The sequence below is a fragment of the Malus domestica genome, chromosome 03, assembly GCF_042453785.1.
Source record: "Malus domestica chromosome 03, GDT2T_hap1".
Lineage (NCBI taxonomy): Eukaryota > Viridiplantae > Streptophyta > Magnoliopsida > Rosales > Rosaceae > Malus > Malus domestica.
The window spans coordinates 13,508,681-13,531,786 of NC_091663.1; the positions used below are offsets into that span (position 1 = coordinate 13,508,681).

The 23,106-nt window shown below is 39.7% G+C and overlaps 1 protein-coding gene and 1 long non-coding RNA gene across 5 annotated transcripts; one reads left to right on the plus strand and one right to left on the minus strand.

Annotated features, from left to right (window-relative positions):
* The first annotated feature begins 5,911 nt into the window (after positions 1–5,911).
* On the plus strand, positions 5,912–7,612 carry LOC139194070 (uncharacterized). Its single transcript, XR_011578787.1, has 2 exons — positions 5,912–6,540; positions 6,743–7,612. It is a non-coding gene; the product is annotated as an uncharacterized lncRNA (long non-coding RNA).
* A 1,637-nt stretch (positions 7,613–9,249) lies between these two features.
* LOC103424084 (chromatin-remodeling ATPase INO80-like) lies at positions 9,250–22,517 on the minus strand. 4 transcript variants are annotated; one of them, XM_070818325.1, is made up of 23 exons: positions 22,135–22,517; positions 21,855–21,933; positions 21,284–21,668; positions 20,734–21,166; positions 20,421–20,621; positions 20,154–20,264; positions 19,362–19,783; positions 19,137–19,245; positions 18,931–19,011; positions 18,686–18,858; positions 17,108–17,233; positions 16,378–16,539; positions 16,238–16,295; positions 15,428–15,658; positions 15,117–15,263; positions 13,322–13,873; positions 12,914–13,171; positions 12,685–12,792; positions 12,177–12,271; positions 11,914–12,070; positions 10,228–10,425; positions 9,948–10,106; positions 9,250–9,860 (listed from the first exon to the last, which is right to left on the minus strand). In XM_070818325.1, exons 1-23 carry the CDS (start codon positions 22,192–22,194, stop codon positions 9,633–9,635), a joined length of 4,533 nt encoding a protein of 1,510 aa, XP_070674426.1. In that variant the 5' UTR covers positions 22,195–22,517; the 3' UTR covers positions 9,250–9,632. The 4 variants fall into 4 exon arrangements, with proteins under 4 accessions (XP_070674426.1, XP_070674428.1, XP_008360382.3 ...); XM_070818327.1 differs by having other exon boundaries at positions 21,820–21,933; XM_008362160.4 differs by having other exon boundaries at positions 21,846–21,933; positions 22,135–22,406.
* Between the last annotated feature and the right edge of the window lie 589 nt (positions 22,518–23,106).

The window sequence follows — 23,106 nt, forward strand, 5'->3', positions numbered from 1 at the left end:
TATGGTACATAATGTAGTCCCCCAAGTCTTCGGTCAATAAAGTCTGTTGGCTGGAGATTTCAAATTGAATCCATGTATGGGCCGAAGTGGCGGTTGTTCGGAGGTGGTATTTGTATACCCTGCATTAAAGCTTTGTAAGTGAAGCTTTGAAGTTGGAGCTCTGTAAATGAAGCTTTTGAAGCTAGAGCTTTTGTAAATGAAGCTTTTGAAGCTATAGCTCTGTAAATAAAGCTTTCGAAACTAGAGCTTTTGTAAATGAAGCTTTCGAAGCTGATTGACATGAGTGATGCTCATGAATGTTTAATTGACATGAGTGATGCTCATGGATGTTGATATGAGTGATGCTCATGAATGTTGACATGAGTGATGCTCATGAATGTTTATGTATGATTGATATGAGTGATGTTCATGAATGTTTGTGTATGATTGACATGAGTAATACTCATGTATAATATGAAATACTGGGCGTACTTTTAATCACCTGGTTGGTGGCATGAAGGAGAGTACGGGTTATACATTTCATCACCTGGTTGGTGGCATGAATGGCTAGTTGCCAAATGATATTAGAGTACGGGTTGTACATTTCGTCACCTGGTTGGTGGTAATAGCGGCAGGTTGCCGAATAATTGTGGATTACTGGGCGTACTTTTAATCGCCTGGTTGGAGCTATTTTGGGCTTATGGGTCTTTGCCCTCGACACAACATTCCAGCCCATTTATTTTGGGCTTTTGACTTTCTTTGTTTTTTTTTTTTTTTTGCCCTCTGATGGGGTTTATACAGATGTCTTTGAAAAATAAATAAATTACATCATACAAAAACAAAAAAAGTAAATCACATCATTATGGTGGGATGTTTATTTCTTGCTTTTGCTTTCTCTTTCTCTTCTCTCTTTTGGCAGATGGCAGATGGCAGACAAGGAAATCACGTAGAGTGTCTATTTTCCCCTTCTGCTTTTGCCGATAAAATCAGTGGAGTCTTTAGATTGCTTACTTTCTCTTTTCACTTTCTCATAAATCAAAGAATGATTTCATATGCATGAAACATTTTCTCCTTTTGCTTTCTCAGAAATCAGAGAATGATTTCACATGCCTGAAACACTTTCTCCTTTTGCTTTCTCAGAAATCAGAAAATGATGGCTTTTTCCTTTTTGCTTTCTCAAACACATGATTTCACACGGTACCCCCTCATGACAGTACGCATAGTAGAACTCAAAATCAACGGCAAGCATAATTGCATTGTTAATCAGATAAATTCAATGAATATACCTGACCCAAAAGGGCAGCAACATCATCTCGGTCTTCGTCTGAATGCAGAAAATGCCTGATCTACGTCACCTTAAACTGAGAAAGCACCTTAGCTCCTCCTTGTATCTCTTCTCGGCTGCGCGAACTGGTCGGAGGATGTGAACGGCGACCACCGATTGGACGCAAACAACGCAACTTTTATGGGAAATTTGGGGTTGGAGATTGAGAGAAGATGGAGACGCTCAGTCAGTCACTCTCTTCCTTCTGCTGTTTCTTTGCTTCACCTTCATCTTTATCTTATTCTTCCTTAGTCCTCAGATGGACAAAACAAATCGCCTATGATCAATCAAAACCCATTAAACAAAGATTGATCAACGATCAGAAACGATCGAAAATAAGACCTAGAAAAACCCCAACTCATGCACATCTGTCGTACGCCTGAGAAGCAAGCCGCCGATCGGAACGCTGCGTCGGTTTGGAGAGAGAGAAGACTCAGAGCCCGACCAACTGAAAAGTGAGTCTGTCATTTCAACGTATTTGCACTGGCGCAAGGAGTCATTTGTCTTCTTAGAGACGGGCAGCTGCTCGAATTTGGTTGCACCGGTGTAGGGAGAATATAGGGTGTTACCGAGACGGCCGACGGGGGAGTCAGAGGGCAAGGCGGGGAGGGACATGGGGTCGGAGCCACAATCGGGTTTCTGGGTCCGAGAAGGTTTCCTCACTCGGGAAATTAAGGGAGCACTACCCCAACCTACATGCTTCACTCACAAAGCTTCAACATACAAGCTTCAACAAAAGGAAAAATTCAAAGAACTTAGTGAAGAAAGCCTTGGTGTATTTAACACAAAACGTTGAAATGAAGCAAGGCTTGTTTATTGATATCTTCGATAAGTTACAAATATGTACATATACATGAATCAAAATAAACAAACAAGAGGGAGCATTCTCAAAGGTTGCTTAGAAGAAGTCTCAACAGTCGGTAGAGCCTCAGAAAGAGGAGGCAGCAGAGGGTAATTATTCGGAGCCTCAGTACTAGGCACAACCCCAGAAGGAGAAGGCACCGAAGGTTGATCATTTGAAGCTTCATTACGCAGTACGGCCCTAGAAGACGAAGGCAATAAATGCCTTTGGAACAAACCCACAAACCTCTGATGATCAAGTAAAATCTAACCATCAAATTCCTGCAGCTGGTTGAGCTTCATTTTCATGTTTGTAGCATAGTCATGTGCGAGTCTGTGCAACTGTTTATTCTCATGCTTGAGCCCTCTGATCTCCTGTTTGAGACTTATCACTTCAGCCGCCAATGATTCAACTTGGCAGGTTTGAGCAAATAGGCGTTGGGCCATATTAGACACAGAACCTGCACATTGAACACTGAGAGCCAGAGAATCCTTAACAGCCAACTCATCAGACAGTTTGGAAAGTAGTCTGTTATCTTTGGGAGTGAGAAGGTTCCTGGCCACCACCGCTGCGGTCATATCATTCTTCATCATAGAGTCCCCAACGGTAAGAGAACCAGTAGGGGATAAGAAGGATGGGCGCCATATGTTGTCTTAAGAAGGCATGGCTGCCTCTTCACCAAAGTTTAAGTCAAAATGACAGTCGGATGGGCCAGACATTCTCAGAATTGATGAAAGAGAAATGAGGTGCAATAAATTAAGGGGAAAATTCCTACAAGCAATAACTCTCTGAATGTACTTCTTGCACACAATTGGTGCCCTTATAAAAGAAAGGGCAACATGGTCGTTGGTTCAAAAATCGAAAAGGCACCACTTTCCGGATTCCGAAGAGGCACCACTTTCCACATGCAACATCAGCTCCTCGGGTACCTCAGATAACTTTGCCAAAGATCTCTGACAAAGTTTAGACACATAAATTTTGAAGGTCCAACTACCCTACTATTACCCACAAGGGTAAAGGAACAGCATCACTGCTTGATAACAAAAAAGTCGCAATGTGTGTCAACCTCCGTGCTCCATGGCAGGGCAGACTGGCAAAAATGCCCAACTTTTACTCACATTCGAGAAAACACTCCCAACAAGATTGCTTGCTCAAAAATCGAAGAGGAATCACTCTCCGAATCTCGAGAGCCAGACTCCCAACAAGATTACTTTCTCAAAAATCGAAGAGACACTGCTCTTCGAATCTCAAGAGTCAGACTCCCAACAGGATTGCTTCTCAAAAATCGAAGAGGCACCGTTCTTTGAATCTCGAGAGCCAGATCCCCGACAGGATTGCTTGTTCGAAAACCGAAGAGGCACCGCTCTCCGAACTTCGAGAACCAGATTTCCTTGGATAAAGCTTGTCTACAATCTTCACACGCAACATCAGCTTTCCAAATACCACATACCACTTTTCCAAAGCGCTCTGACAAAGTTAAAACATGTGAAGCTTGCAGCTCCCACTACATTGCTACGACCAAGAAGAGTAAAGGAATAACACTACTACTTGTTGTTAGGGAGACTCATATATATGTCGACCTCCATCCTCCACAACCAGGCAGACCTGCAAATAAAAAAAAATGCTCAACTTTTCTTCACATCCGAGAGGGCACTCTCAGCAGAGTCTCTCGAAATACTCAGCTTCTTTTCCTCCCGATAATACCTTTGCAAACAAGCCACACCAGAGCAAGAGTATCTCATATCATCAGGGTTAAAAGCAAGAGTATCCCATATCATGTTTTTTCCCTGTCTTTTCCTTTGGCCTTGTTCTTACCTACAAGACAATGAGAAAGAGAGCAATTAGTCAGCACTTGGAATTAAGTTTCCAGTCAGGAACTGACTGCCTGGAACCTTTTGCCTGATTACTTACTTGGCATTGCTTGCGAGTACTCATCTTCAACATCTTATGCTTCCAGAGAAGATACCACATCTGCCTGAGAAACAGATAGGGCAAGTGAGAAGGATACAAGAAGCATATGGAGACAAGCGCAACAGAACACGTGCCGATTCATCTATTACTTCGTCAACAACAAAAGTATCCCATATCATCAAGGTCGAACGCACTCTTGATTTGATGGACTTGTTTTGACCCTTAAATTCTTGAGTCGGCCTTATACTCTAGAGGAAACCAGAAAACCCTCTAGCCCAGTTCAAGAATAAGCATGTGGAAAGTTACTTCTTCAAAAGCAAAAGTATCTCATATCATCTCTTCTCCGTTTGCTTCTCCTTATCCTTGTTGTTGTTTACGACACAAGAAGAATGAGAACAATCAACCGGAAGCCGAAGTCGAACCTCCGATCCAGGTTGCTTGCTTGGAAGTCTGATTGCTTACCTTGTCTGTTACCTCTTTCGGCAAATCTCCTAGCTCGGCGACTTGGGGAACTCCTACTATAGGGTTTTGTATCGCACTTGACCAAGCCCGAAACTACAAGTAAGCTTCAAGTGAAATTGATGCATTACCTTGTGCATCTTCATCGGTTAAAGATACCACCCCTGGATGGAGGAAAAGTACTTCAAGATAAGATGCCACATCTACGTACGAGACATATAAGGTAAGTGAAAATGATACCACACTTCGGTACTTAGAAGTTTCGTGATTACTCAATGGCTGAGATCTTGCAAGTCCCCAACCGAGAAGCTTCCCTTACTAGGGAACTCAGGGGAGCACTGTTTGTACCATACTTGACCAATCCTGAAACTACTGAGCACCGGTCAACGTTATACCGTCAAGGACCCAGAAGAGTTTCCCTCAAACCAAGAGGCCAATCACATCGCGACACGTGTTGACATCAGAAGCCAATCATAGCGCGACACGTGTCAACATCAGAAGCCAATCACAACACGACACGTGTCAATGTCAGAATGAAACTAGAAACTCTATTCTATAAATAGAGATCATTCTCTCACAATATTTTCTAATGTCATTTGTACTAAATCATTCACTAGTACTCATAAAAGGAGAGCTTGAACCTATGTACTTATGTAAGCCCTTCACAATTAATGAGAACTCCTCTACTCCGTGGACGTAGCCAATCTGGGTGAACCAAGTACATTTTGTGTTTGTTTCCCTGTCTCTATCCATTTGCATACTTATCCACACTAGTGACCGAAGCAATCTAGCGAAGGTCACAAACTTAACACTTTCTGTAGTACCAAAGTCCTCACTGATTTTGTGCATCAACATTTACTGTTTATACCATATTTAGGGCCTCATATTTAGACCTTGTATAAATACTCGAGGGACTTAAATGTAATTATGTAATAAAGGAAAGGGGCAAATATGTAATAAGTGAGGAGTCTTTATTCTATAAAATGACCCCTCACCCTCACAATTAGGGGAGGCCAATTCCTAGGCCTAAGATCCCCTCTCACCCTCAGAAGCTCTCACCCTCTCCTTCTTTATCCTCTCAGAGAAATACAAAACAATCAGTGTGGACGTAGCCCAAACCTTAGGGTGAACCACGATACATCTTATGTTATTTACATTTCTGCAGATTCACGGTCGGATTTACGTTGTACCAAGACCTCCAGTTTTGTGCATCAACATTTGGCGCCGTCTGTGGGAAACAACACGAAACGTTATGTCGGTTCTCTCTCAATTTTTCATCTCACCACCGTGAAATCTTCACAACCTCACCACTGTCCACCGTGGATCTGCAAAACCCACCCAGAAACACAAAATCAGCTGACTCACTTCCTGCTTCAGTCCCATCTCATTTCTCTCTCTACAAAATACACAGATTTAAACAAAAAAACCCAATTGGTACCACCACGACTTTCACATCCTGATTTCCAGATTTCAACAGATTCGAAAAATCCTTCTCCGGGCGAAGTTCTCAGACCCAGTTCCTGGAGTTCCACGCGGTGTGAACCTGGTGAGACTACAAAAAGTTTGAAAACTCCTCAAGCTGAAAAAATTCCACCAATCCCGTGATTCCCGCCTCATAAGGATGCAAATCCCAGTTCTTATCTTCCGGAGAACCATTCAAGTTCAGATGCTTGAAGGAAGAGTAGGAATAAAACCGGAGTTTCGATCGTGTCCCCTAACAAAGCATTCCTCTGTCTCCCGCATACTTCTCTGTCGCCAAAGATTCGATCTTTTTTCTAAGTTTTTTTCAACGCAGCCGGATCCAGCCGCAGTGAGAAAACCCAGATCGAAGTACTTTCGCAAGCAAAAGGACCTCTCGGACCCAGAAACCCGATTGTGGCTCCGACCCCATGTCTCTCCCCGCCTTGTCCTCCAACGCCCCCGTCGGTCGTCTCGGTAACACCCTCTATTCTCCCTACGCCGGCGCCACCAGATTCGAGTAGCTGCCCGTCTCTAAGAAGACAAATGATGCCCTGCGCCAGTGCAAGTACGTTGAAATGATAGACTCACTTTTCAGTTGGTCGGGCTCTGAGTCTTCTCTCTCTCCAAACCGATGCAGCGTTCCGATCGCCGACTTGCTTCTCAGGCATATGACGGATGTGCATAAGTTGAGGTTTTTCTGGGTCTTTTTTTTCGATCATTTCTGATCGTTGATCAGTCTTTGTTTAATGGGTTTTGATTGATCATAGGCGATTTGTTTTGTCCATCTGCGGACTAAGGAAGAATAAGATAAAGATGAAAGTGAAGCAAAGAAACAGTAGAAGGAAGAGAGTGACTGACTGAGCGTCTCCATCTTCTCTCAATCTCCAACCCCAAATTTCCCAGAAAAGTTGCGTTGTTTACGTCCAATCGGCGGTCGCCATTCACATTCTCCAACCAGTTCGCGCAGCCAAGAAAAGATACAAGGCGGAGCTAAGGTGCTTTCTCAGTTTAAGGTGACATAGATCAGGCATTTTCTGCATTCAGACTGAGACTGAGATGATGTTGCTGCCCTTTTGGGTTAGGTATATTCATTGAATTTATCTGATTAACAATGCAATTATGCTTGCCGTTGATTTTGAGTTCTACTATGCGTACTATCATGAGGGGGTACCGTGTGAAATCATGTGTTTGAGAAAGCAAAAAGGAAAAACCATCATTTTCTGATTTCTGAGAAAGCAAAATGAGAAAGTGTTTCAGGCATGTGAGATCATTCTCTGATTTCTCTGATTTCTGAGAAAGCAAAAGGAGAAAATGTTTCATGCATGTGAAATCATTCTTTGATTTATGAGAAAGTGAAAAGAGAAAGTAAGCAATTTGAAGACTCCACTGATTTTATCGGCAAAAGCAGAAGGGGAAAAGAAACACTCTACGTGATTTCCTTGTCTGCCATCTGCCATCTGCCAAAAGAGAAAAGAGAAAGAGAAAGCAAAAGCAAGAAATAAACATCCCACCAGAATGATGTAATTTACTTTTTTTTGTTTTTGTATGATGTAATTTATTTATCTTTCGAAGACATCTGTATAAACCCCTTCAGAGGGCAACAAAAAAAAAAGCCAAAAGCCCAAAATAAATGGGCTGGAATGTTGTGTCCAGGGCGAAGGCCTATAAGCCCAAAATAGCTCCAACCAGGCGATCAAAAATACGTCCAGTAATCCACAATTATTCGGCAACCTGCCGCTATTACCACCAACCAGGTGACGAAATGTATAACCCGTACTCTACTATCATTTGGCAACTAGCCATTCATGACACCAACCAGGTGATGAAATGTACAACCCGTACTCTAATATCATTTGGCAACTAGTCATTCATGCCACCAACCAGGTGATGAAATGTATAACCCGTACTCTCCTTCATACCACCAACCAGGTGATCAAAAGTACGCCCAATACTTCATATTATACATGAGCATTACTCATGTCGATCATACACAAACATTCATAAGCATCACTCATATCAATCATACATAAACATTCATGAGCATCACTTATGTCAACATTCATGAGCATCACTCATGTCAACATCCATGAGCATCACTCATGTCAATTAAACATTCATGAGCATCACTCATGTCAATCAGCTTCAAAAGCTTCATTTACAAAAGCTCTAGCTTTGAAAGCTTCATTTACAAAGCTACAACTTCAAAAGCTTCATTTACAAAAGATCTAGCTTCAAAAGCTTCATTTACATAGCTCCACCTTCAAAGCTTCACTTATAAAGCTTCACTTACAAAGCTTTAGTGCAGGGTATACAAATACCGCATACGAACAACCGCCACTTCGACCCATACATGGATTCAATTTGAAGTCTCCAGCCAACAGACTCTATTGACCGAAGACTTAGGGGACTACATTATGTACCATATATTGAGCCTCAATTGGGCATCATGAAAAATGCTTGGGGGACTCTAACCTATTATTTATGTATTGAGGAGCGAGCCCTTATTTTATAAAAGAGACTCCCTCACCATCATTAGAATAGCATCAACTCTAGCCCATTATTCATGTACTGAGGAGCGATCCCTTATTTTATAAAAGAGACTCCCTCACCATCATTAGAGAGCAACGCCGCGAGCATCAACTCTAGCCCATCATTTATGTATCGAGGAACGAGCTCTTATTCTATAAAAGGGACTCCCTCACCATCATTAGAAAGCATCAACTCTAGCCCATCATTCATGTATTGAGAAGCGAGCCCTTATTATATAAAAGGGACTCCCTTACTTTCAAACGCTGCAAGCCGAGTTAACCAAGGCAACATGAGCCACGAGCGGAGCAACCTCGCAGCGTGTGCTACTTCTAGTTGAGCGTCATTTCAGATTGAGTACTGCCTCATATCGAGCATCAGTTCAAGACAGCATCTAGTTACTTCGGCCCACACATGGACTAAATTTCAAGTCTCCAGCCAAAAGACTCTTTTGACTGAAGACTTGGTGAACTACTATTTATACCATATTTAGGGCCTTGTATTTAGACCTCGTATAAATACTTGAGGGACTTAAATGTAATTATGTAATAAAGGAGGGAGCAAATATATAATAAGTGAGGAGTTCTTATTCTATCAAAAGAACCTCTCACCCTCACAATTAGGGGAGGCCAATTCCTAGGCCTGAGATCCCCTCTCTCACCCTCAGAAGCTCTCAGAAGCTTTCACCCTCTCCCTCTCTATCCTCTCAAAGAAAAACAATACAATCAGTGTGGACGTAGCCCAAACCTTGGGGTGAACCACGATACATCTTGTGTTATTTACATTTCTGCAGATTCACAATCGGATTTACATTGTACCAAGACCTCTGGTTTTGTGCATCAACATACTTTTATATACAACCCTTCTCCATCGAACGATTTGAAAGCCAGAGAACCCTGAACAAATTATGAATATGTTGTACAAACATCATACAGCTCTAACTTTGTTTTCTGCAACTCTGCCCCCGTCGTTTCCAGGCACAATGGGGCCAGTGACATAACGACCTGGAAATGATGCTCTTGCTCATCACGCAATTACAGTCATCTACTATACATGATATTACCAAGCAAAGGGACTGCCTTCTGATTGAGATGTTTCGCCAGGATCTGCTCTGAAACTATGAGATCCAAACTAATTCCTTGGTGGATACTGGGTCTGTTCTGGAACCGCAGAAAGTGTGGCAGTAAATGCCGGCTCAAGATTTTCGTTCACACTCTTGTTGGACCTCTTTGGCCTCTTGGGTTTCGTAGCTTGTGGATCGGTATTTGGTAAGGTATCATCCAACTCATATCTATCAAGTTCGTCCATGCTTTGTGAATTCTTCGGCCTTGTAGTTTGCCTGCCAGTTGCAGCTTTCCTCTGCCACAGATACGATAATAAGCATTACATTTTGCCAGGTGTTAATCCTAGGTGTAAATACAACAGGTTCCAGATAAAGTTCATTACCGTTTTATTATTAGATTTTGCTTTTTCCGCATCTGGAGAGTCCTCATAACCGGTGCCCTGAGGTGCGGATGCAGGGTTTGTTAAATCTTCTAAAGAGGCATCCCCTTCTGCATCCACCCGGATACCCTTTGTTTGTTTCTTTTTTTGTCTATCCTTAACCTGAAAAAAAAACATATCATACGAATTACAATTTACCAAATTGTAGAATGCAACATAAATTGAGTCACAAAATGAGTTAAAAAGTTTGAAGGAATTGAAAGACAGACAACTTAAACTGCACCTGCAACGGAATTTCTCTTAATTTCTGCTCCAACTGAGCATCATCCAGAAGTAAAGATACAACATCCTCAGGAGCCAAAAGATCACCCTGAACATGACCACCCATCATTACAAGCTGCTGGACAGTATTTTTCTGACTTGCTCGCTGCAGAATCTTCTCTTCAACTGTTTCTTTACAAATTAGTCGGTAGACGGTAACCTGTACCATGAGTACACGAGAACTTACAATTATATTTAAAAACCAAAAAATCATTTAATACCGGTAAATGCTACTAGCTTATAAATGAATTGACCATTTTATCTGTAGAGCCATTTGTTTGTAATGTGCTTCGGAGATGCCTTGCTTGATTATAAGGTGTCTCCCTTGTCTTGTTCCCTATTACATAATCTTCAATAAAGTTTTTAATTTGGCTTCTTTATCGGTATGCCCCCACGAAAGTCCCACAATAAAGTTTATCATATTGTGCCCATGTTACCCTTTCCATCATAAGAACCGTTAGTTTGCTAACGTGGCATCAGATTTTAGAAATTTCACAAATTATAATTTTCGTTTAAAAATATTGAAAAAGAAAAAGGCATACCCCACCCTAGGCATCCCCATCTCATGTCGGTGTTGGCAAACCCACCCCCTCCCCACTCCTCCCTTGTCTAACACCCTTTCCCCATTCCCACACCACACCCCCTCCCGCCCAATACCCCCTTCCCCACTCCTCTAATGCCTACTCCAAATTACCCAGTTGTGTAAAATTCAAACCCAACGGAAAGATATCAAGAAGCGTAATATGTCTAATCACAAATTAAAAAGCCATGGTTTTTGGACATTAGGACCACCGAAATGGATCGTCAGGGTGGGTTAGGATGCAATGGCTTGGGCGATGGGCAGAGCTCAGAGGATAGGGTAGACGCTGGCTGCAATAGGGATGGGGGTGGGTGGTGGAATCGATAGTGGAAGGGGGTTGGATGCTGGCTGCTATAGGGAAGGAGGTTTGGTCGCGGCGGCCAGGGAAAGGGTCTAGAGGCTTATTTTCTTAAATTTTTTAGAGAATTGTTATTGGCACTCCAAAAATCTTATTCTACACTCCAAACTTTTTATATTGAATTGCCAATAACACTTCCCACTTTTTAACCTTTATTTATTTTTAAAAGGATTTGATATTTTTTTTGCTTTTAATCTACTTTTTCCTTTTTTTTCAGTCATTTTTTGTGAATATTAAAATTTAAAATAAATAAATAGAAATAATATTATATGATCTAAATGAAGCTATACCGTTGGATCTGTGGGCCCTACATGCGTGCCACATAAGCAAAGTAACGGTTTTTAGATGAGAATGGACTCAATGGAGTTGTGTGGGACGCAAGATGAAAGCACAGGGTAAAGTGACCCATTTGCAAGTTCAGGAGGGAAAGTGGGGTTTTTGTCAAAGCACAGGGAGGAATATTAATTTGGGAACTTTAACGAAAAGCACCAGGTACTGTTTATTTTAACGAAAAACCACATTTTTACACTAAAAAATCAATCCTGATACTATTCACTTTACCCTTTATTCTGTCCTTACCATTAAAACTCAAAGTTTTTAAGCCCTTTTCATTAGTTTTCCTTATTAATTAAGCCTTTATCGGTCGCTCAAAGAAAACCAAATTTGGAAAACAGAAAGTCTATGCCTGGATTCAGCAAACAAAAACTCACATCTTTTGTCTGACCCAACCGATGAGCTCTATCCATTGCCTGTAGATCCAGGGTTGGATTCCAATCACTTTCATAAAATATGACAGTATCGGCAGCTGTCAAGTTAATGCCAAGTCCACCAGCTCTTGTACTCAGCAAGAACACAAAAATATCACTTCTGCAAGAAGACAATCATCTATTATAATAATGAATAAGTGTGTATTCATAGGAGTTGAGAACAGACGCAGCTCATCAAAGCCTTCATATGATAATGACATCCCTACCGTTGCTGGAAGTCCCTAACCATGTCGCGCCGATCCATAATGGTGGAGGATCCATCAAGTCGTAAGTATTTATATTTCCTGTAGTTCATGTAGTCCTGCACATCTAGAGTTATCAGCAAGAGAAATACAATATGTACTATGGTACGGTAAAAGTTTCCAAAAGGACAGGCTGACTAGCAAATAACTCAATTAACTTAAGCCTGATGGAACATCTAATTCAAGTTTGTCAAAACATCTTACTTATCAACAAGTACAAAACTAAAGGGTAACTACCCTATATAAACATTTCCTTAGGCACATAAAGACGCATCATGTATACTGACTAACATGATCACACCTATCTTAAAACTCAGATGGTGATTGGGGAAGAGGAGGAAAAACTTGACTTTCTTTTTACAGTGATCCTCATCGTATATAATTAAGTATGGTTGAAATGGGAACCAAATTAAAAAATCCAATGTGAACCCACAAACCTAGAGCAACTAAGGTCCAATAAGAAGTGAATTACCTCAAGAATATTCAGCATCTTCGTCATTTGAGCAAACAAGAGAACACGGTGGTTGTCTGCCCTCAAGCGTTTCAACAATATATCAAGCGTCTGAAGTTTCCCAGAATCCTATATATAAAGTAGAAAAGCTCATCTTTTTGACATTTCAGTATAATCCAAAAACACAGAAAAAAAAACGTGTTCATTAGAGAATATGAAAAGAAACCAAAAAAAGGACAAACAGTCTTACGGTGAGCAATTTTGCTGGGTCAAAGCTTTGCATGGGAGGACAAGACCCAAAAATCTTGTATGTTAACTGAAGAGCAGGATGTGAAACAGGCAGTTCAGAATCAATCTCTTGTATTAAATGATGTGGAGTCTCAGGTTTTCTGGGTCCACTAAAGTCGGATGTGCGTGCAAACCCAGTAAACAACCTCTTCACCCAAGGGTATTGCAGTTCTTCAATCATTTTGTAAGCAAAGTTTCTGTCTGAGCAACAGACAGTGACCTATCAAAATTATACAATCTTGATCAAGTAATATCAATCTAGTGTTAACAAAGATAACGACAATTTTTTTGCTGTTCCTTTAGGGTCATTCTGAATAACTAAAATAATTACATAGGAAAAATAAAGTAAAATGAATAAATATAAACATACTGGGGGAGCTCTAGTTCGTGGGATGAATGTGTATGCTGAATGAAGAAGCCTAGTGTTAGAGAGTAGCCTATCCCTAGGAGAGACAACCAAAGCCTCGAATGGATCATCACCAGGTCCTGTAGCCAATTTCTTTTGAAGAAAGTTAGTTACAGATCTAGAAGGCATCAGCAACATTCGTGTAACAGCTCTCACTTGTCCACTTTCAAGATGACTGCATTCAGAATCATCATTCATGGTTTCCATTAGTGAGTCCACAATTCCATCCAAAAATTGTCGGTACCATCTCACAATGGAAAACATCAGTCGCTCCATAAAAGAACCAGTTCCTAGAAATGCCACCTCAGCAGGGGACAGATCCATCATACGAGTAAAGCCAAAAGTTCCACTTCCAACAGATGAGCTATCCTCTTGCAAGAGTGTTGATTGATAAACATTTCCCGGTGAAAATATGTTAAAATATTTCTCAAATGATTCTTTGTAGACACCATGTCGAACTGCTGAGCAAAAAGTTTCAGAGCTCCGAAGAATTTCTTGATAGAAAAGTTTAGGGATCTGGATGAAACAAAGAAATTCCATTTTAAAATTTTAGTCAGTAAGTTACTGGAAACTAAAAGCAGAAATACCAGTGCATGGACGCAGCTGGTTTAATTTATTTCTGCAGGTGAATAAGTATATTGCAAATGCTCCTATAAGATACACAAGTGATTATTGTGCTAGCAGTTTTGTGAAAAATAACATCATATTAAGCAGGTATTGAATTTCCTCTTCAGACATCATTAAAAGATATCCACCTTCGAAATACAGGTCCAATCTGCATAGGTCATAAGAACATGAAAGGACATGATTTCTAAGAGGTTATACATAAGAACACGAAGGAACATTTTCACATAGCTTTGAGCTACTTGAAAGTACAAGTTCATGGTCCATCATATTGTTCGGATTAGCTCGGTACCTAACAGCTTAAACTTTTGAAAATAATGGTGAACCAATAAGCATATCATTCTGCAAAGCATAAAATATATAGGTTGCATTTCACGTGTATGGCTTTAGTGGTGGAGAGAGAACCCACATGTGAAAGGAAGTGTTCGAATCAATGTATAAATAAATTCTTGGCTCACATAAAACAGTTTTAAGAATTCGATAAAGTACAAATGTCATGATTGACAAGAATAAGTTCGGTCATGCAATATTAGTTTGTGTGGTATTAGTTTAGGGATGTTGTCTTTGACTTTTTCAATTTACTCTAATAAATCATCACTTAAGATTACAAGAAATGGGGAACCTGTAAATTGGAGGTGTAACCATGAGACTTCTGACTCAGTGTCTCAGTACATAGCACATACAAATCATTGAAATCAAACGGCCATTTCATTTCCCCTTGCACTTTCTGACCAGCTCTAATGTCTCCTTTAAACATTAAAATCTGGATTTCTAAATCAAGTTACATAGCTCACACAACCAACAACATACAGAAAGTACAAGTGCAGATCACGTTAGAATTACATGTTGTGCCAGAAAAATGACATCAAATGGTGTTATGCCTGCAAATTACTCATCAAATAATGGAATTGCCCCCGAGCCTCCCTCTATTTCAATTTTCCCTCCTTTACCGCTCACCACAAGACCTACGTACCACCCTCTCTTTCTTTCTCTCTCCCCTTTTTTTCAGTGACCAGTATGTCATGTGTAGTGTGCAAGCAAAGTGATTATTTCACCTATGCACTAAAGAAAAACTTAAAGAACATAAAAGAAAACTACATAATTGAGTAACAGGAAAAAGGATCTAAGAAAGTACCGAGTATGTTATAGGATTTTGACCTCCTGAGTAGTGCACATCCTCCAACTCCCCAAATGGAGGAGCTAGAAGAGAATTTGGTATCTCACTAAAGTATAGATATGTAACTCCTTCGTTCCTCTCAAATAACTCTGGATGGTTGCAGACCTATCATTGCACAAATAGAACACTTGATGTGGACAATATTATAGAAAATAAAACAACATAACTAAAACACATTTAATAATTGTTTTGCACGGTTCGCACCCTATACGCTACGTAAAATTATGACAAAAGAAAACCGCTATGGATACCAAGTTAGATTAGCATACCTTTCTCAGCTGAATGACAATATTCATCAAATTCAAAATTTTCTTCTCACTAAGATGACCGTGATTGCTGTCAAACAACTCAGCAAGAGATATTTTGTTCTTGATGGCTTGATAAAAAGCTTGTTGCCGAGGGCTCAACTTGCAGTGCACAGTAACCTCAGTTTTCCTGGTCAGCTCAGAAACCACATCTGCTTTAACTCGGCGTAGCATGAATGGCTTTAATATGGAATGCTGTAAGGAGAATAACAACAGAAGTAGTCAGCAGTGTTCCACAAAACAAAAAAAAAAAAAAAAAAAAAGCAAATTTCACATTTCATAGCACAGGTCAGACATTGGGCCTGCAGAGAGGTGTGATGCAACAACGCTGGGATTACTACAAAAGATTAAACCAGTATATACACTGATTACGTACAGTCAACGGATACAGGAAGATGGAATGATGGAATAGGAAATGATATCATAGAAGCCTCGTGATTTCTTCAATACAGATAGTTATAGTTGGGTCTATATTGTCATACAAAAAACAAATCAACCCTTTTCTAGTCAGAATGTTCCATAAAAGTTTCTTTGACACACTAGTTTTAGTCAGAATTTTAAAGTGGATTATATACATTTTTTTCTATTCACAATTTACAGGTCTTGCAAGCAGGAGATATTTGACAGACCAGCATTTTCCAAAAATATTAAATTACGAACACTAGATCAGACCGTTCAAATTAGGAACATTAGATCATACCGAAAGGCCAGGAAGACCTACAATCAATCCAAAAATGTACTAATGAATACAAGTATCAGCGTCAGGGTACTAACCAATCTGTTAAGCTGGTGCTCGTTCAAAGTACCCCCATGTTCAGCATGGTTTTCAATTCTGGTAATATTTGAGAAAATAATTAATTAACAAGAATACTTTATGACTTTGCGGGTACGAATTTCAGGTCCAAGATGCCTACCCTTTTGAAAACCACTCATTGAATTGTTCATGGCTGTCAAATAAGGTTGGCATAATGAAATGTAGTAGAGCCCACAACTCTGCCATATTATTTTGTATAGGTGTACCGGTAAGCAGCAAGCGATTTCGACAATTAAAGCCTAGAAGTGTCTTCCATCTTATGCTGTAAGATCAAAATATCAAATGAGATATGGATGAGCACACACAATTTTAAGAGATAAGAATGAAATAAATGAAATCAAACTGAATGGGATTTTTCGAGTGTCAGCAGGTGTAGTTGAGTATTACTTAATAATATGGCTGGTCCAAGGATCAAGGGGAACCAAACCAAAATATTATTACAGCTGCAAATCTAACTAGAATGTAAAACCAATGAGTTGTACGAAACTACTTCCATAAGAGATTTCCATGCTGGGACAACTAAAAACACATCATGTACACCCCTGGACGCTTCTTTGGATGCTCAAATAACAAACCTTCATTTACTCAGAATATTTGGCACTCTAAAATTAACACGGTTTCTTAAATAATACAACAAAAACACCCAATAGACATGAAAATCTCAGGATATTTGGCACTCCTAGATAAAAATGGTTTCTTAAATTTGTTTCTTCTTTATGGCACCTGGTCTCACTTTATCATACATTCAATATGTCACAATAATGGAAGACCACGGACTATGATTATGTTCAAAATCCTTAATAAACATCAAAGAAGATTTCAGTCCAAACCTGTTGGAACTTTTGATTGCTTGGGCTTCATCTAATACCATATACTGCCATTTCACACGTTTAAAATACTTTCCATCAGCCACTAGCAGCTGGTAGCTGGTAATGAGAATATGAAATCCAGCATCCCTGCAAAGAAATTCAAAAAGAATTAATCATTTAACACGACAACAGGAAATAAAGCATGGGATTGCTCGGGTGGATGATTAGCATGCTTTACCACATATAAATCATAAACAAAGAAAGTGCCTTTCAAGGGGTGCAGCATTCTTTAGTAGAGTTGAGTTCCAACTGCTTGAGTGGTCCGCAAGGACATTAGCAAATTCTGTTTTTTCTTTGTTTCAATTTTCGGTTTCTTTTGATTTTCAATATGCATGCACAAAAAAATCAAATCAATATGCATGTATTTACTTGTGTGCTGTTGTTGGCACTCCAAAATAGTCAATCTACACTCGCCCCATGAGAAACTTAGGGGAGAATAACAATAGAGAGAAGTGCACAACGACTTTTTGGGATAGCTCACTTTTACTTTTCTATGATGTACATAGTTTTGTGCTCCAACAAATTTTGCTACTTTGGTTGCCCAAATCCCAAAGAATAAGTCAATCCCCTATTCCGTCCTTATTTTCTTCCGCACAAGGGATAATAACACAACAATTTCAAAAACCATTGCTGTAAACTTCCTTATAAGGTTAGCCATAGTAAATTGTACAGTCATACTTCAATGGTTAAAACATCTAACACAAACAAAATTACCAAGATACAGAATTAATGAAATAGGACACCATCCAGGGCCAGCTCATGGGTAAAGCCACTTAAGCTGTCACCTAGGGCCCCCCCCCCCCCTTCAATTAAGGCGTACTTTTGAGAAATAAAAGTTTAGTAACACTCTAATTACCGTTCTCTCTACCCCTCTCCAAATCCCATTTGTCACTAATCTAGGCTGTAACAACTGTGTTAGCTTATTTCTAGGGATGACTTCCAAGGCTACTGATTGACAGTAACTATATGAGGGCTTTTTTAATTATTGACCATTTCATGCATCAATGAAATACAATGTCCTAGCAAAACAACCCTATTCATTTCTTATTCAATGGCTTTAAAAGTGTAATTTCCCATATAAGCAACAGCACCAATGAAACACAATGAACTAAATCTCCGTTCCCATACCAATATGATAATTGAGATTAACTAAAACAATGTTCTCTTTTAAAAAGCTATAAGAAGAAATTATACAAATCTGGCTGTAGTTACAACCAATTTACAGGTTCTACTGTTTTTTTATTACATAGTGTTCTCTAAAACCTATATAATTCTTTGTTTTATCAGTATTGTTTTCTTTGTTCACAATTGCCTTTTCTTAAAGTAAAGAAAATAGGATTTACTGATTTAGGTAAGAAACTTTTGGTATATAAAACTTTGTTAATATATTCCAGGTCAACACAAAATTTTCCGTCTAAGGGCGTGTTGCAAGCCTGCTCAGACACCGTCTCAAGCACTAATATACTTCCAAGACTGGCCAGTTACCACCATTATCTTCTCTTGAAAGGGTAAAATAATAGCAAGGGCAAAGAAAATTACCTGCGGTAAAGTTTTTTAGAGGTGATCTTTTTCCTAAGTACCTGACGCTCGTTGACTCCTCCCCAGTATGGAAGAGTTTTTAAGTCAGGGCAGAAACGACTAATTTCATCTGCCCAGTTGTTCAAGACAGAGGCAGGAGCAACAACCAGAAAAGGCCCCCAAATATTTTTCTCCTGAATAGGTCAAGAAATCCAAGTTACATCAAAGACAATCATTATGCATAAAACAGCAAGTTGAACTATTACCTCAGCCAAATGAGCCAAAAATGCCATGGCCTGAATGGTCTTTCCAAGGCCCATTTCATCAGCAAGGATGCCATTTAAACCCTGATAAACGGAAGAAAATAAAAGAAAGAAATAAACCCTCTAAACAATAGATCAAGAGAAAATGAATCCAGGAAATTAAACTGTACGTGTACATATTATGTGTATCCATTTGGGTACAGACTAACCTGCTCATAACAATTAACCAGCCACTGGAGACCTTTAAGCTGATATTCTTTAAGGGATCCTTTGAACAACTCCGGTGTCTGAACAGTTGATGTTACAGGCATTGTGGAACTGCACATATATAAATAGAAACATTATCAGTTTGGCTGAAAAAACCTTGCCTCCAATTTCCTAATACAGTCCAGAAGAAAGGCAAGACTAAAACAATAAAGGAAAGAGTAACGGACGGGTTATGTAGATCTATGCTACTAGCTCCAGCAACATCCTGTGCTGCCTCAGGTTCAGCATCTTCACATAGCTTCAAATACTCATTATCAAATTCACTGGTTATCTTTTTCTGCTTTGAAACTGCCTCTTGAGCTGCTTTAAAAGCGGCCTCCTTCAGTTCAGCCTCCTCAGGGTCTTCTTCCTCATTAGTTTCATCATCTGAGGAGCTCAAAAATGCTTTTTTGTCCTTTTTTTCCCCCTCACCTACAGGCAGATCTTCAGATGGCTGTGAACTTGACTTGTTCTGCATAAAGTGACTGTAAAGTTCCGTTTGCTGTATAAGAAAATTGAGCCTTTGCTGTTGTCTCTTTGCTTCTCGAAGCTCCTGTTCGCGCCTCAAAGCTTCAGCTGCTTCTTTCTCCTCTTTCTTCCTCACTTCCGCCTGCAAGTGTCCATATTTAAAATTAAAATAAAATATTACCAAGTTTTTGTCAAAGAAAAAAAAAATCAAATATACTATTTCTTTCTAGGATTGACTCCCAAGAACCCATTACAACCAAATAACGCATGATAACTTTCCATACTAATAATAATCAAAATTATAGACAGTTAAATCTCTAAAGGAATGATTAGACAGAAGATCTACAGAACTTTAGCCATGAGCTTTGAAAAAATATGAATTTCAGGCCAACTACACATCATTAGAGATGATTAAATTTAAGACCAATAGGATTAAAGGACATGCATTTTTATATTTTCATGCATATACTTCTTGTACTCGATGCACTTCACAGAGGAGAAGGGAAGGATACCATCTCTTTATCTATTCTCTTCCAAAATAGTAGCATATCTCTGGCTAGTTTCCTTGTACGAATTGCGGCACCCCTCATCAATTTAAGAGATCTACTGACCTTCAATTTCACCTACAAAGAATAAAAGAGTAGACAGATTCAGTATAAGTACTACGAATGCCATCTGATGAAAATCAAACCCCAAGTTTGGGTATCGGAATCCACATCTCACATTCTGTGAAGGGGAAACAAGTAGAAGACTACATAGCACGTACACATTATTAGTACCTCTCTTTGACAGTTCTCTGATACCCTCTTAGCATAACCTAGTTGCCTCTGGTGAAAACTCGAAAAAATCCTATGATGCCTTGGCATGTCTCTTCTTACTATGTTTGCCCAAACTTTCCCAATCTTGTCCATTTCCTCCTTCTCAATCACAGAAGGGTCTTTAATAACCTTTTGCTTCTTTGATAGACTTCGCTCAATGATCTGCAGGACAAAACATTAATGAGAAACCAGCCCAAGATGTCACATGAAAAGGAAGACACACCCATAACCCAGCCAATGCCCACCAGATAATCATAAGTGAAGGAACACAAACCTCATATGTGTCTCCTTTCTCCAAAACTTTCACATAGTAGACCTGTAAAACACCACCTTCAGACAAAATATATCTCTTTATATTTCCAGCTGCACCCTCTGGGATGGAAGAGTTTAACCCAATATCAAAGACCTTGAGGCTGAACTTTTGAGCTGAATTCGAAGTGGGCAATGCCTTAAGTCTAGCTTGAAGGGATTCATACTGGGGATGGGGATCGCCCATCCCTGCCTGGCCTTTAGGGCCCAACCTTTTGTCTCTAGTCATCATTTCTGCCAAGGATCCCAAGTCCAACGTGCCTCTTAAGTAAACTTCCTCCACCCGAAAATCTGAAAAGCTCGGTAAGTGCAAAGATGACACCAGCTTATCATAAATTGGTGGAATCCTGTGAGTTATACCATCTCCTATATCCAGATAAGGAGGTTCATACATTATTCTGCATGAAATACAGAGATGAAAATAAAATAAGCAAATAATTTAATATAATCATCATACATATGCTTAGCAATTGGAAAAACCCATGCTGAAATGGAAACTAGAGGAGAAAGCAAACCTATCGGTGCCACATTCTGGTGCCAAATCTGCATCATGGTGGTTCACTGATTTTTGAGGATTAGAATCATTGAGCCACTCTGACGAGGTTTCCATTTCATATAACCTCCCCTGCTGCTCATTGCCCAGTTTCCTAGATTTTAAGCCCTTATTACCCTTTGGAACTGGAATCCCCATCTGAATTGGTGCAGGACTTGACGAGGAATCCTTGAACCTCCTTTTGTACTTCTGAATGTGTTCTCCAAGCATTGATCGATACCTTTCTTCTGTAATGCGTGTCCCGTAATAACTGTCATCGTCCTCACAGTCACTAATTTGGGATCGCCTTCTTTTTTTCACTGAACTCAGTTCTCTGTCAGACATCATCCCGTTACCAACACTTCCATCTACACATGCAACCGGCAAAAAATCACAAACATGCACATCTATAAGTCCGCTAATCACCATTCCAACCGACAACAACCATATACAAATGTATATCACACATGCAAATCTTCAAGAAAAAAATCAAATATAATTGGTCATAAAAAGCTTAACTCCAAAAACTAAGACAAACTGCCTACTTTGGCTACCTCTGCTCTCATCCTGACTACTATTCCCATAATAATTGAAATCGTCATCCGGTCGTGGAACTTGAAAGTTCATCAAAGACTACAATGTGCAACAAAAATCAACAAACTTTAGTTCAAAAATATAAAATTCAACATTCCGAATTCAAAAACAAGTGAATTATATACACTAAAGCGAAAAATGTACCAAAAATTACCAAATCAAAGCAAAGCAAAGAGGGCAAGAGCGTGGTAATTCGAGCAAACAAAGAAAACCCATGTGAGAACAATTGAAGTGACAAACCTCAAGATTGAAAAGGTTGGAGTATGAGAGAGAATCCTTGGGTTGCCTCCGGTGGTCCATGTGCTGTGGGGCGAACAGACGACCTAGGTCTTTCCAGAAGGCGCGAACCGGCGGCCGTCGGCGATTAGGTCTTCAATTGGACACAAACCCCTGCTTTCACAGCCCTAATCTGCACGGCGGCTCTCCAGTCTCAGCCCATCCGCAATGGTTCAAATAGCCAGATTGTTGGAGAAAATATATGCTTCCTTGGTATGGTATATAATTAAAGTGGATTTTTTATTGGCTCCTTCTGGCCATCACAGCCACTGTTTTCCCTGTCACCGCCCACGGGGAAGGGGAAAGGAGAAACGATAAATTCGGACGATGGTCCCTCGACTATACCTGAATTGCATTTTGCTACTTGAACTTTCTAATAATTGCTTCCATTCTCTAATTAGCTCTCGAAATTTTTTATCATTATAATCGGAACACGAGTGGTACATTAATTATTTTTATATAAGTGATGAAAAATTTTAATATTTGAATTATTAACTTTATAACACACATATTTTAATATTTATTCAATAACACGTGATATACCACTTCGTATTTCGATGACACTGAAAAATCTCATTCTCTCGCTGCTCAAGTGATCATTTTGGTTCAACTCTGTCAAATTTTTCATAAAATTTTAGACATTTTAGTGTGGGCCCGTAAAGTCATACCAATTTTTTTATTAAAAACCTATTAAAAGTAAAAGAAAAAGGATTTGAGAATCCAAACACCACCAAGTAGCATCCCACTTTCTATGCACCACCACATTGAAACCCTAAAAATCCCCGATGCCTCGACCTCTTTCCCGAGCTGCCCTGCAAGAAGGTTAATGACAAGAGGGCGGTCCGGATTGGATCCGTTTTATCTTTAATTCAAGATCAAATTAATTATAATATAACGGTTTTTCTTAAGTTCGGTTTAACAAAATCTCTAAGAAAT

Excerpts from the sequence above, each read along its gene's own strand:
- LOC103424084 (XM_008362160.4), bottom strand. The coding sequence starts at position 22,194 with ATGGACCACCGGAGGCAACCCAAGGATTCTCTCTCATACTCCAACCTT. Across the intron at positions 21,167-21,283 it reads CCAGAATGTGGCACCGATAG|AATAATGTATGAACCTCCTT; the intron begins GTTTGCTTTCTC and ends TATTTCATGCAG. Across the intron at positions 10,107-10,227 it reads TAAGAGAAATTCCGTTGCAG|GTTAAGGATAGACAAAAAAA; the intron begins GTGCAGTTTAAG and ends TTTTTTTTTCAG.